The sequence below is a fragment of the Biomphalaria glabrata genome, chromosome 11 (assembly GCF_947242115.1).
Source record: "Biomphalaria glabrata chromosome 11, xgBioGlab47.1, whole genome shotgun sequence".
Taxonomy (NCBI): Eukaryota; Metazoa; Mollusca; class Gastropoda; family Planorbidae; genus Biomphalaria; species Biomphalaria glabrata.
In genome coordinates, this window is record NC_074721.1 from 18,433,991 (window position 1) to 18,448,142 (window position 14,152).

Sequence of the window (14,152 nt, forward strand, 5' to 3'; positions counted from 1 at the left end):
TAATTCTCAATGGGTCATATTTATAATAGATTTTTTGGCATGACTTTATAAAAGAAATTGTTAAAGTGATGAATATAGCGACATATTTAACATTATGCACAAAAAACATTTATATCATCTAAATACTAAATTGCAAGAATTAAATCAAGTTAAAACTAAATCAGTATAGATCCTGTCTCGTTTGATAGAGAAAGTAATATACAAGAATGGCTCCATTTTATGGACAGAAAGTGTACACATTTTTTTTCCACAGAAAGTGTACACATTTTATTGACAGAAAGTGTACACATTTTATTAGCCATCAAATTATGGGACACTAGAATAAAACAAAGCAAAAGATAGTCTACCCAACATATGTCTAGTATATAAACCTGTAAAAAAATTATAGTGAAAAATAAATTGGGTAAATAAGATTTTCATCAATCATCTGATATGGCATGTAAGCTTTACTATAAAATGTAATTTTTTCATATAATACTAATATTAATATTTTTGTGTAAAAGTCATTGTTTAACTACACAGCAAACACAAAAAAATACGAACTGTTTATGTATATTAAATTTAAAAAAAAAAAGGCAAGCATGGTATAATACATAGAAACTTATTTGTAAATCACACAATTACAGAAATTACTAAATTGTATCACAGTTCAAAAGCTCTCATCTAATCTGCTAAGCTAATGACATAATCTGATCTTGCATGTCTCCTCTGTAAATATGTGGATTCCCACCAAGACAATAACAGAAAAGGAAACCAAAAAACTTAATGAGACCAACAACATAATGTGCACAGCTAAATACAAAGCCTTTTCATTTTCTTTTAAGCCTTTAAAATAGTTTGGATTTGTCGCTTGTTGCACTTGCACTATACAGAAAGAAGAAGACAAATAAAAAACATTTTATATGTTTTGTTTAAAGACTGAAAATAGGTACAACTGTGCCAAGAGTAATAAATTGTACAGAGAAACATCTTCACATAAAATGAGTTAGAGATTGTAACAGGTTTTTTGTGATGTATAAGATTTATACAAAATAAAAATGACCTTAGTGACCTGTAGGGGTTGACATACTACCTGGCTGGACTATGAGTGTTATTAAGCAAGGTTTGTGAGAATCTGGTTGCTTATATTTGAATGAGTTAAATGTTATGAACCTCTAGACATAGAATCTATAAAAAAGGATGTAGTTATAATTTTAAAAAGTTTCTTGCTGTAGCTTAATGAGTGGGCAAACAAACAAGAAAATATGCAAAACATTTCTAGACAAAGACACTTGCCTCTTGCCGCTTTGTATGCCAGCCCAACCCTTCATTTCGACGATTTATCCCTAATCTTAAACACCAATAGATTTATAGAATTTTATCCAGTGCATGCTCTGATAGATAGGTATATAAGCTAATGTGTGTGTGTGTATTCTTTGTAACTTACAAATACATTTGTTAAAAAAAAAACAGTCCAGTTTTCTCTATTCATGCTTATAGAGTATTCGTTAAGTTGAGATATATCTTCTGAAAGATATATTGTACTTACAAGTCAGGAGTCTGTAAACTTTGCCGAGAGATGTCCTTAACTTTATTAGCGTTCGTTTTTTTAATGCAATACATGGAGACCAGCACAAGTAGACAGCAGACAACAGACAAGGGAATACCAATGGTCAGTCCCAGGGTTAGGCTTGTTTTGTCTGTTTCACTTGCGTCTAAAAATATATTTTAATTTAGAGTAAATTAAAAAAGGATTTCTAATTTACAATGCCAGTATCTTACTAGAGAAGTACATAACAAAGGCATTTTTAAAAACATTAGTTTCTTTGTAATCATATTTTATGCATATAAATTGAATTATAAAATTTTAAGCAAGAAATTTGATTATTGTTAATATTTCTACATTTGATTAGAATTTCTCTTAGTTAGGTGTGTGTGTGCATGTGTCGGATTGTACTGTTTCTAAATCTGAATGTTTAACCATTTTACTACAAACTATGATGCATACATATTTCAAAGATATAAAGGCAACACTAGGGACCACATTTTTAATGAGAAATAAAATTAAATTGAGAGTTTGCGTTATCACACAAGCTCAGAGGCAGCCCCTATCAAATTCCCCAATGGATTAGGAATATTTTAGCCATAGTCTTGTTTTCATCATTTAAAGTTGCCTAATAAAATCCTTTGCCATCATTTTTCACTTAAAAGCAAACAAGACAACACATCGTAAATGATTAGACTCTTATAATTCTAGAAAAAGAATTTGAAATAGAGCTCCCTTAACAGTATAGCTGCGTTAGCTGATCACCTAAGAACAGCATGGAACCTCCTAGATAGGTACCTCTCCCCAGCAGACAGACAGACCACAAAAACTAATAATGGCTTGTCCCCTCTCAGGGGCCGCTAAAAAAGATTAAATAGAATGAAGAAAAAAAAAAGGAATTGCACTGACTGATTGCAGTGATCCTCTGATACATATCGCTAAAGGGAACTAACTTCTAGTCTAGACCATACAGATGTCAAAAAGGACATCTTTCTGACCTTTAGAATTTGTTAGCAAGCTATTGCTTCACTGTTCTTTACCAAAAAATTTAACAGACCTGACAGCATATATTAAACAAAGAATAGCTCTAAGTAACTGTATATCTATCTATCAATAGAACAAGAAGACACACTACATTCAGAAGCTTCAGTTAGTAGGTAGCTATTAAGCTGTTAGTGTGGTCCCTTTTTTTATTATATTTAATTCATCATCTTCTCTCATAAAAAATCTGGCCCCTTATGCTGCCTTTAAATATGTCATACATTTGCATCGTGTAATTGTTTCAGCATCTAGTTTGATATTTGTGTTGATTGCAGGCTAGCAAATGAACTTACCTGTAAGAACCTTTTGACTGTAATAGAAATGTTGAAAAATAGTTTTTTAGTTTACTATGTGCAGAAATAAAAATGGAAGAGTTAACACTAATGATGATGGAATTCAAAATGTTTTTCTGGTCAAATATCATTTGCATCTTTATATTTATTAGGGCAGCATAAAAACATAACATAAATACAACACACCAATTTTAATTAAATTAGTAAAAAGCAAACAATTACATTTGATGCGCATAGTCTTATTTTTTTCAAATTTTGAACAACTATGCTTGTAGAACTTTAATCAAGAAATAAATTACTGCCTACATAGGCCTACATTAATGGTATCACAGGGATAAGTCTTCATGCATTTTTTTTTTCATAGATGAGATCATCTCATTTTTTTAGCATTGATCTAATTTTTCAAATAATTCTTTAAAATGTTGTTATTTCGCTCTCAGAATTGTTATGTTATTCAATTGAAAAGTGAAAAAAAAATTCCTATACATGTCTAAAGCAAATGAATACATTGTTTATTTGTAGTTGTTATTGGGTTATTCCAAAGGAAATAATGTCTTGCTTTTATTGGTTCCCAATGATCCTAAAATGTAAAGAGACATTGATATATAACACAAGGGTTTTGTAGTTATAACTCTATTAATTAAGACCATCTAGTGGTTAAGTGTAAAAAAAATTTAAATGCTTAACTTTACCGACAGATTGCAGTATTATTCTCAAGTATACATTCTTCTGTGTCGAGACATGGACTCATTAGTTTCTTGGCCTCACAAGTTGGAGCATTAACTGAAGAAATAGATCATTTAACATTTAAGCTTGTGTAGTAGAAGTAGGTAGTATTTTCTGATGAAATAGAGTTTGTTTGTTTGTAATTACAATTGATCAAGTTCTGCATATTTTGAGTGTCTGTCACCCAAGTTAAATAAACAATAATTAATTACTATTTCGTCAAAAACTTCATGTTCAAATTGTGGCTTAATAAGTAGAAGCAAGGACTTGTATGTAAAATTCCTTGTTCAGAATATAGGAATTTGGGTTTATATTTGAGTTTATATGATAGTTTAAGTTCAATTACTTAATTAGCTTGTTATTCTTTTAGTAACAAATTTTTGTGGAAAATTATTTTTTTCAATATACATCTTTTCTCTCAACATGATTTTAAGATACTTAATGACTTTCTGGATGAATGTGTGTATTCCACTACAAGAGACAAGACTGAAGGTAACAGAGTGAAAGATCACAATTATAAAAGTTAAAGCATGAGCAGAATCATATGAGCTCAAAGATAGCTGTGAAGTGCAAGCAACAATTTGAAAAGCTGATTACACTAAAGGTAAAGGTTGGTTGGGTCAGTCTTGTCTGGCTGTCCTCTCTGCTTTGTGGCCCAAAACACAGACACTGAAGACTTGACATAATAAGAGGCTTTTTTTTTTTCAACTCATAGTTGTCTTTTCAGCATTCCTTGAAGGAGTCTTTTGAGAATACCTTTATATCTCTTGTTTTGATTCCCTAAAGAATGCCTTCGATTTCACAGCCCACCCCCATAAAAGGTTGTATAGGAAGTTGACTGTCAGTTTATATGACCAGCAATTCATTGTTGGGGTCAATTTTGCTAAGGCATTGATAATGTTTAGCTGTTGGCATTGTGGATTGTAGTTTGGTGTGTGGTCAAACCAAACATTGCATTTTTCTAAGACAGTGATATAATTCAGTTGTGAGAATTTTACATGCTACAAATAATAATACATTTTTAAAAATTAGTTAGTTGAAAAATGTTTAGACCACAATGTTTGCTAATGTCATGATATTACTTTAGTTGAAGAAGATACTAACAATGACAATAAAATGATTATCTTTTGTCCTGTTTTCTTACCTATAGCTCCATCGACAGACAGTTTGGTAATGAAAACAACTGTGTTGTCCAAAATAAAAGTTTGTGTTACAATTGTTTTCAAAACAGTTGTAAAAATTGAATCTACTTCAGCACTGATCTGAATAATTACATCTGTTATCAAACTGCCTGTCCTAAAGACAAAAAAAACATTAACAACATTTTAGCAATCAACTAGCTATGAAAGAAAAACATCTACTGAGTTGCTATTCAATTTCTTAGTTTTAGTTTCTGTTGTCAGGAAAATATCTCTTGTTTGTTAGTTCATTAAAAATCAAAAAGAACTTTTTTTTAAAGGCTTAAGAATGAATCTATGAAACAAACTAAAACTATTGGCTCCACCTCAAATTGGTTGCATTGACATGCAGAGCTGACACCTTCTCCTCTTTCAGTTTCAGAGTCACCTGTTAGCAATGATGAAACAATCATAGCAATATTACGGTTTTAAACAATGCGATATGTATGTTGGTAAACTGATTGCACATTGGTCACTATATAATGAAAGCATAGATAAAACAAGCAAATTTGAAAGTTTGATTTTTTTAAAAAAAAAGGCAACTAAATAATTAATTTAGGAAAGTTACCCAGCACAAGGACTATTTAAAGTTCCCTCTGTTCCATCCAACATTAAATGAATGTAATAAAAAAAAAATTCCCCTTTATGTTTACTGATTTTTTTTAAGATTAGGCCTTTTAAAAGTAAAAGACTTTTAGGATATTTTAGCAGCCTATATAAATGAAAAAAGAATAGTTCACATTGGACTCTTACCTGTGTCTCTATATCTGACTTAAGACTCTGGTGATACCTACTAGTCTTATCCTCAACATTCTTCCCAGTAACATCCAAATTGAAGGTCATGCTGACATTGTATTGAGAAACTTCTGCAGATCATTGTATACAATTTTATTTAACTCTATTTTTGGTTTTGAAAGAATTAAAACATACACAAGTCACAAGTTGAGTACACTATTAAAAGTTTATGTCCAAACTTGCTTCTTACGAGAACAATGAGCTGTGTTTGTAGAGCTGATAGTAAATCCCTCTCTACAGGTACAATTAAAACTTCCTTCTAGGTTCAAACAGGTCTGTTCACATGGAGAGATCATGTCATTACATTCATTAATATCTGAAACATGTTCCAAAGTTAAAGTATTGGTAAATAAAACATAACAAAATATATTAGACTAAAAAAGTATTATATATAAATAAAGTAAAATATAAAATCAAAGGAAACATTATCAGTACAAAATATGAACAAAGAAAAACAAGTTGTTTATTGTACGGCATGACAGTTAAGTCACAAAATTTCACATGGTAAAAAATTATTTACATTTTGAGCTAATGTAAACAAAATTTTTTTTCATTTTGTTAAATAAAACTTCATAACAGAAGTATCAAATTATAATAACTCTTCTCTTGCGCCAATGATTATGGCATGCTGTTAAACACCTATGAAGGGGGATCGAGGTTCAACACCCGACTCAAGCAGAGTTGTGTTTACTGAGTGCCTAAAGACAGTATGGAAAACCTTCTTCCAGATACCCCCTCCCCCCACTGGTCCACAAATGACATTGGACCATAGCGCTCTAGCATGCTATAAGCACGAGAGTAGCACTATATAAAAGCTATGATTATTATTATTATCAACAGACTGTTTTGATGAAGAAAGAAAAAGCATTTGAGATCCAGCTGGTGACTTATTAGAGATTAGAGATTATCGATTAGAGTCTGAGCTGTGTGTAAATAAAAACCCTAATGGCTGAGAACTGGATTAGGGATCTGGAGTTACACAGGGAACGGTGTCAATGGTCTGTATTAAAGTTTGGCAGGAAAGGACTGGTGGAACTAAGAACAAGACTCCTTGTGTATTGAAGGCTGAAGTCACTGTCTGTGTTTTGTCATGATTAATAAACACACATGATGTTTAAGGGTTAACTCTCATTCAATTTTGTTCATTTAATATTCATTGAAATGTGATATTTATCAAAAACAAACAAAATATAATTGGGTATTTTTTGTATTGATCCAAGCTTTGTTAGGTACAATAATAATTGAATAATTGTTTAAATTATCAACTTGTTCGGAGAATGATTGATGGAGAAATAGCATAAAAAATAGCATTAACAATTATTTAAGTGGACTTAACCAAAAAAATTTAGCCACATTAGTTTCCCTTGTTGGTATCAAACAAAATAATTACCACATAATTACCAGTAATTAATTGACCAAGTTTTTTTATTGATTCATGTCTTGTCTATGCCAATGAAAAATTGTGCAAAATTTCAGCTTGATCCGAGAATGGGTGTGGGAGAAATAACGTGCACACAATTTCTACTAGACAAACTTGCAGATAGAATGAGTAGATATAAGCTTTGTAAAAAGGCTTTGCTGTATTTGTGTGAACATGCACATCTATAATAGTTTCAATGTTGATATGAAAATATAAAGTAATTAGTTAACATAAAAAAAGTTAATATATCACTTTGTATTTTAAGTACCTTCACAATTACAAGATGAGCACGTTCTCATAAATCCTTTGTTACATAAACACTGATAGCTTCCCTGTGTATTGAGACATATTTCATGCTTAGTAGTGTTACAGATGTTTGCAGCAAGATGGCATTCGTCAATGTCACTATCACATTTGGCTCCTTCCCATCCAATCTTACAGTAACATGCTCCTGTAGTTTTGTTACAGCTGACAGTGTTGACACTACATGGACACTTCTGACTGCAAGAGGAGCCAAAGAAACCTTCATCACATTCTGAAGGGACAGAGACATGAGACATGGTCATCCTTTGGAATAAATGAAATATAAGTGGTCTTAAAGATTTAAGAACTCTTATCTGAGCTCAATATTTGATAAACCTAAGTGAATCATCATCAAAATGTGGTCTCAAATCCTCTCTTGCAAATCCCTAAAAGGAAAACTAGTTGATCTGAGTAATGCATGCATGTAACCATGCAGATCAAGAACATGTGGCTTCCCAGATCTGTCAAGACAGAAATCAGCAAATCCGGGACTGTAAAAAAAAATATATATATATAATCTATAACAATGTTTGAGACAGAGGAGGAGACTGCATAGAATGTTCCTTCCAAGGTCCAACCTTGTACTGATCATCAGCTTTCTTTTTATATTTACAAATGATTGAATTTGCGATTCGAGTGTGTGTGACATAATTTACAAATGGGTAGAATGTCATAAATATTCTATAGATATTTGACTAATTTTTCTCTCAAACTATGATTTCTCCCCAAAAATTAAACTGCCTCCCCCACCCCAACTGATTCATGGAGGGAAGATATAATAAACAAGGTAAGTATATTTAAAAAAAAACAACTTATCTAACGGAAAGAACTTCTCACTTACAACTATATCTCTCAATAATGTAGAAGTTATTTCCCCTTTTTATTTATAAAAAAAAAAAAGCTTAAGTAAATTTTTTGATTCATGTTTTCTTAGAGACAATATATAGTTATTTAAAATTTCAACTTGATCCAAGAAATAATGTGTACAATTATCTAAGGGGAGAAAATTCTACATATTTAACTATATCTGTCAATACCAAAGGATTCATTTCCCTAGTAAAAAAAAATGTATTACCAGTGATTAATTGGCTGATTGTTTTTTTTTTTGTTCATGTATTGTCCTCACCAATGAATAATTGTGTAAAGTTTCAACTTGATGCAAGAATGGGTGTAGGAGAAATAACATGCTCAAACTTTTACCACAGACAGACATTATGTTGATATAAGCTTTGTACCAAATTAGTTTTAAAATAACTAGCATATATTATTAAGAAAAGCAAAATAATTGTACACACAAATTATCTAATTATTTGGTTGAGAAAGGGGGGATCGCCCCCTCCCATGAATCCGCCTGTATGAGGAAGTGTGATCAAGGCCCCTAATGTGCTAAGCTGATAGAAAAATGAACATGTTTACTCTCAATAGAATGCACCAAACTAGCCTGTATTTTTATTCTTTGAAAGGTTTGTCATTTATTTAGTTCTGAACTGTTGTATGAGACAAGCATAAACATATCCAGAAAATGAACGAAATATATAAGTGCAAAACACAAACTAATCAAATACTCAGAAAGACATAAAAATAAAGGTAAATTTCTTATTCCTTATGCTAGGATGAATTCTAAGTGCTCTTTTCTCACTAATGTCATTAGAGTATCAAAAGTGTTGAATGAATCAGCCAGTGACTCAGTAGCGTTTTGGTCTCTAATTAAAATGTACAACTAGATTTATACATGGATATTTGTAGGATAAAATTATCCTCTTATTTAAAGGAATATCTGAAAGACAAGTGATTTAAGGTCTTCTTTACCATTTGAGCTATTTAAAAAACAAAATTATGGCTAGTAATGAATATCATATTTAAAAATACCTTCACAAATGACGCTTGTGGAATTTCTATTGACATAACCATCATCACATACACATGTAAACCCTCCATCAGTGTTCCTGCAGTGTGAGTGTGTAGGACAAAGGGTCAAGTTTTGGCATTCATCCACATCTTGGTCACAAAGCTGACCAGTCCATCCAGCTTTACATTGACATTGACCAGAGACTTGATTACAATGTTTTGTGTTGATAGTTAGACAGTTACACACATTGTTACAGGACAAACCCCATCTACCTTCAACACAGTCTGAAAAATCATATAAGCAGTAAACAACAAATGTTTAGGTTAAAAAATATTTTGGATTGTTTTTTCCAATAAAAAAATGTCAATGAAAATAGCAATAAGAACTTTAAAATGTAACAAAAGGTACTAAGGAAAAAATATTTTAGAGTAGATATAACACTGAAACAATATGCATGTCATTAAATCTGAGACCTACCAGCACAAGTAATGCCATCCGATGCTAGTGATTGCCCAGATGAACAAACACACTCATAACTGGTGTTCTGTTTGATCTCAACACAACCAAAAGTACATGGACTTGACTTACAGAGGTCAATATCTAACAAAAGAAATTGACAATATTAATCTAAGAATAATTTCTTAGCATGTACCGGTACAACGCAAAGTACTTTGTGCTCAGTTTTATTGTAAAGAATATCAAATAAACCATACCATCACAATGTATGCCATCTAAATTTAAAACTGATCCCTTTGGACAGAAACATGTCTCTGTATTGTTGATGGTGGCACACAGAGAACTGCAGTTTAGGCTGACACAAGGCGTTGATGCTAAGGACATAGGTTGAAAAGGTAAACTTATTTGATTTTCTGCTATAATACCTGTATTATTTTCAGAATGGTTTTAAAAAAAAAAGAATGTACAAAAATAATCACCTTCACATGTGGTTCCATCTGAAAGTAGATGAAGGCCTTCTGGACAGGAGCACCTAAAGCTACCTTCAGTGTTGATACAAATTTGTTGACAGGTAGCTATTCCTAATGAACACTCATTAATATCTGAGGTTTAAAAATTCACACAGATAAGATTTAAAAAAAAACTGATGCTCATTTTTTTTGCCAGCAATAAAAAAACAAAAGTAGAAAAGAAAAAATTTTTTTATCATTAAGTCAAATAAAAAACCTATTTTAATCTTTAAAATTTTATTCTTGATGCTAAAAAGAAGATTTAACTTCCATCTTATAGCATAATTTTCTCACAAGGGTTACTGCCAATGAGACATGAAGATTTAACTTTTGTAATGATTTAAAGTGAAAACAGCAGAGAAACAGAAAGTCACTAACCAAACACTTTTGTTGAACATTGTATTAGCCAGTTTTTGACCTTTCACAGCACAATGTCTATGTTTTTGACCCCTCTAAACACCATCTTTTGCAAATTAAGAAACTTCTCCTTAGGTCACATACACTACCACAACAGTTGCAGTTGAGACAACCAATGTGTTACACAGTACCTGCTATTCTTCTTCTTGCATTGAGAAAGTTTTGAACAATCATGAATTTTCTTTTTTGGGTATTAACTACAGTTCACAATATTTGGTAAACTATCTCAGTGGAACTATTCTTTCTCACATAAACAACTAAGCAATATTGTCATTAGATTTTACCTGTACACATTTTACTTGAAGTATTATAAAAGTATCCAGAGTAACAAGAACATGTGTAGCTTCCTTCTAAGTTTGTACAAACTTGGGAGCAATCATTGGTGCTGGAGCTACTGCATTCATTGAAATCTACAAAGTGTTAAGTTTATGGGTGTTTTTAGCCTCTTGGAAAACAAACAATGCATTACATGGTTATAATTACAAAATATAGGAATGTGGAAATCTTTTTTAAAAATCTATAAGTTTTAGTGAAAAAAAAACAAATAAGTAATTTTTTTACAAATGTAATTTACAATTGCATGGGAGGAGAATAATATTGCAAAATAAAAAACAACAACAAATTAATTACAAAATAAAATAAAATGTGATATTAACCTTGACATGTATTGCTGACATTTTTATAACCATCCTGGCATACACACATTGCAGTGCCAGGTAGGTTGACACACTTCTCTTTAGCTGCACATCTTTTGCTGCCATCCTGACATTCATCAACATCTTGATTACACAAAGTTCCTGAAGGGATGTGATGGAGAGAGATGAATGCTTTATGTTTAAAATAATACCAAGAAGTTGTGGTCTAGATTATAATGTATCATGTGAATATTTTAGATCAAACATTTTTTTTTTCAATAAAACAAAAAACAAGAAGCAGAGACTGAAGAGATGATGAGATTACATATAGAAATAAAGTTTAGGTCTGTCATTGAAAGTGGCTCTAATTCTGGCCAAAAGTCAGAGATGAGAAGAGAGATTATATTTTCTAATCTTATATATTACAAATGTTACTTCAAAAAAGAAGATGGTTAAATCCTAAGCATTTCATGTGTCAATGTAGTCATGCATGTTATCAATGACTTAAACTCTGCCAAGTCATATTCCAAATAGTCCCAACCAAAGACTAAGGGAAGGTGAGGTGAAGCAAAAAAAAAAAAGTTAATTTTAAATAATATGAACATCTACTCTAACCTGTAAATCCACTTTTGCAGATGCAACCAGTTTTAGGATCACAGTGATCTGTACCTGTTCCACAAGAGCAGCTTTTAGAACATTCTACACCCCAAGTTCCTCCAGTGCAATCTGATATTGCAATAATAATTGGTAATATGTATAAAAAAAAAAAATAATTCTTTGTTGATTAGTCATTGAAATCAAATAAGAATAGAAGTCTATTTGGTTGCTGTTGTTAATTCCTATTAAATTAAGCTAATTACTTGTGCAAGTTCTCTTATTGTTGTCTAGTTTCGATCCAAGAGGACAGGTACAAGTATAGCTGCCATTGGTATTCATGCATCCATCTTTATAGGCGCATAGATTGAGGTTTTCTGAGTTGCATTCATTAATATCTGTGAATAGTGAACACAGAATAATTATAACCACAAATATAGTCAGAGAGAGACACAGTGGTTGAGTGGTAAAGCCCTTGGCTTCCAAACATAGGTGACACAGATGACCTTTATATCATCTTCCCCATAGATTGCAAGGTCTGAAAGGGTAACTATACTATTCACTTTCTATATAGTCAGACATTTATACATTGAAATCTTTCATATAAAAAGGCATAAAATAAATAGTGCATGTGATGAAAAGTGTTATGAGTTTGGAAAGGAATATACAATTATGGTCCATGCAATAATACTGATGTTTGAAAATACAATGTACAGTGAAGTTCAAATATAAATATATAAAAACATATACAAATATATACATATGTATTTTTGTTACTATTTTATTTGATCTTCAATACAATGGAAAAATCGAAATTGATTATTGATTTGGTAGGTACACATTTGTATAATTTTAGATTAAATAAACAATTTATATCAGTAGTATTGATCATGTTGAGGGAGGATGTTTTCCCTTTGCAACTTCTCATGTGCCAATTCTTGATACACAGCTGCAGTCACAGGTTGGGCAGATAGTTTAACAGCAGCATTGTGCAAGTTTGGGTATATCAATGTGCTTTCAGGTGTAACATGGTGTGTGTTGGGATGACTTATAATTGTTTCTCTACTACTTTCCAAATTATAAATATTTTTAACATATTTTTGGTAGTGGATACCATATCTTCTAACTACAGAATTCTAAATTGTTTAAAGTTGAAAATTAATTGATAACAAAGAATCTGATAAATACAAGCTGAGTAAAAAATATAAAATTAAAAGGAGAAACATTTAAATACAATACAACCTTCACATTGTCCTAGTCTGTTTACATTGAAACCTTGAGGACAGAAGCAGACAGTTGCGTTGCTAGAATCTATTCTACATCCATAGGAGCAGTTGATATTGTTTACATTGCAGTCTTCTTTGACTGTATGAACAGAGTGGGATAAATTAATTAGTTACCTTTCATCTTTATAAAAAGAACTTGTACCATACAAATAGGGTACAGCATTTGAAAAAAATAAATTTAGGTGCTAATGAGGTGATCTGTAATAGATAAAATAATATGCTTTTAAAGCATACTATAGTCTAAAAATTCCTTTTCCTGAGATATTTTGGCCGTGTGTACCTTTAAGGCAGTTCTTTCTGTTGTCAGCCAAGATGAACCCTGGATAACATTGACAATTGTAAGTTCCAGGTTTATTGTCACATATCTGTTCACAATTATTTACTGTCATAAGACACTCATCAATGTCTGAAAGGTTTAAATTTTTAAATAAAAGGTGAAAGTAGACAATACATAGGGAAGTATTGAAAATAAATGGCTGATACAAAAATTAAAAAACAAAACTTGTACCTTGGCAAATAGATTCTTTATTTCTTGCAAAGCCTGATTTACACTGGCAGCTGTAGCTACCAATATTATTAACACAATCTTCAAGACTGGGGTCACAGGTTATATTCCTAACATCTGTACATTCATTAATATCTGCATGCAGAAATTTTTTTATCATAAATGAAAGAAGTTATTTAGCAGAAGTTGAGATTTTTTAACCTGACTACTTTTGTAATGTCACATTTAAAAATTTTAAATATTCAAAGGCATCTTTACCTTTACATTGTCCATTCTCCAGCTTGTATCCACTAGGACATATACACTTGTAAGAACCAATGGTGTTTTCACAGAGATAGCCAGTGGGGCATGTGTCGGGTTGATCACACTCATTGACATCAATCTCACAGTTGACTCCTGTCCACTGTTTGTTACAGACACAACCTCTGACTGAGTCACATGATCCACGATTGTTACATTGGCAAATATTAGCACAGTTTTCTCCATAGTAAGGACTGGTGCAGGCTATAATAATAGGTGTAAAGTTAAAATAGTTTTCTACAGAGTAAGGATTGGTGAAGGGTATATTAACATTTTTATCATTGTCTAAAACTCACTTATAAGTGCTATTTAAATTGAAA

General features: G+C 31.5%; 1 protein-coding gene across 3 annotated transcripts in view; it reads right to left on the minus strand.

The window, feature by feature from the left end:
- LOC106058970 (uncharacterized) overlaps window positions 1-14,152 on the minus strand; it is a 66,751-nt gene continuing 52,599 nt past the window's right edge. Inside the window, exons 36-56 of one of the 3 annotated variants that reach the window (XM_056003863.1) lie at window positions 13,791-14,036; window positions 13,536-13,667; window positions 13,308-13,433; window positions 12,984-13,106; window positions 12,008-12,139; window positions 11,763-11,873; window positions 11,169-11,309; window positions 10,797-10,922; window positions 10,066-10,188; window positions 9,844-9,960; window positions 9,608-9,730; window positions 9,151-9,414; window positions 7,247-7,513; window positions 5,749-5,874; window positions 5,517-5,629; window positions 5,090-5,151; window positions 4,730-4,881; window positions 3,552-3,642; window positions 2,860-2,876; window positions 1,529-1,694; window positions 1-864 (exon numbers count right to left, since the gene is read on the minus strand). In XM_056003863.1, coding sequence (XP_055859838.1) covers window positions 828-864; window positions 1,529-1,694; window positions 2,860-2,876; window positions 3,552-3,642; window positions 4,730-4,881; window positions 5,090-5,151; window positions 5,517-5,629; window positions 5,749-5,874; window positions 7,247-7,513; window positions 9,151-9,414; window positions 9,608-9,730; window positions 9,844-9,960; window positions 10,066-10,188; window positions 10,797-10,922; window positions 11,169-11,309; window positions 11,763-11,873; window positions 12,008-12,139; window positions 12,984-13,106; window positions 13,308-13,433; window positions 13,536-13,667; window positions 13,791-14,036 — 2,795 coding nt within the window. In that variant the 3' untranslated portion in view covers window positions 1-827. Of the gene's footprint in view, window positions 865-1,528; window positions 1,695-2,859; window positions 2,877-3,551; window positions 3,643-4,729; window positions 4,882-5,089; window positions 5,152-5,516; window positions 5,630-5,748; window positions 5,875-7,246; window positions 7,514-9,150; window positions 9,415-9,607; window positions 9,731-9,843; window positions 9,961-10,065; window positions 10,189-10,796; window positions 10,923-11,168; window positions 11,310-11,762; window positions 11,874-12,007; window positions 12,140-12,983; window positions 13,107-13,307; window positions 13,434-13,535; window positions 13,668-13,790; window positions 14,037-14,152 lie in introns of those variants that run through there. The other 2 variants (XM_056003864.1, XR_008773618.1) reach the window with 2 other exon arrangements.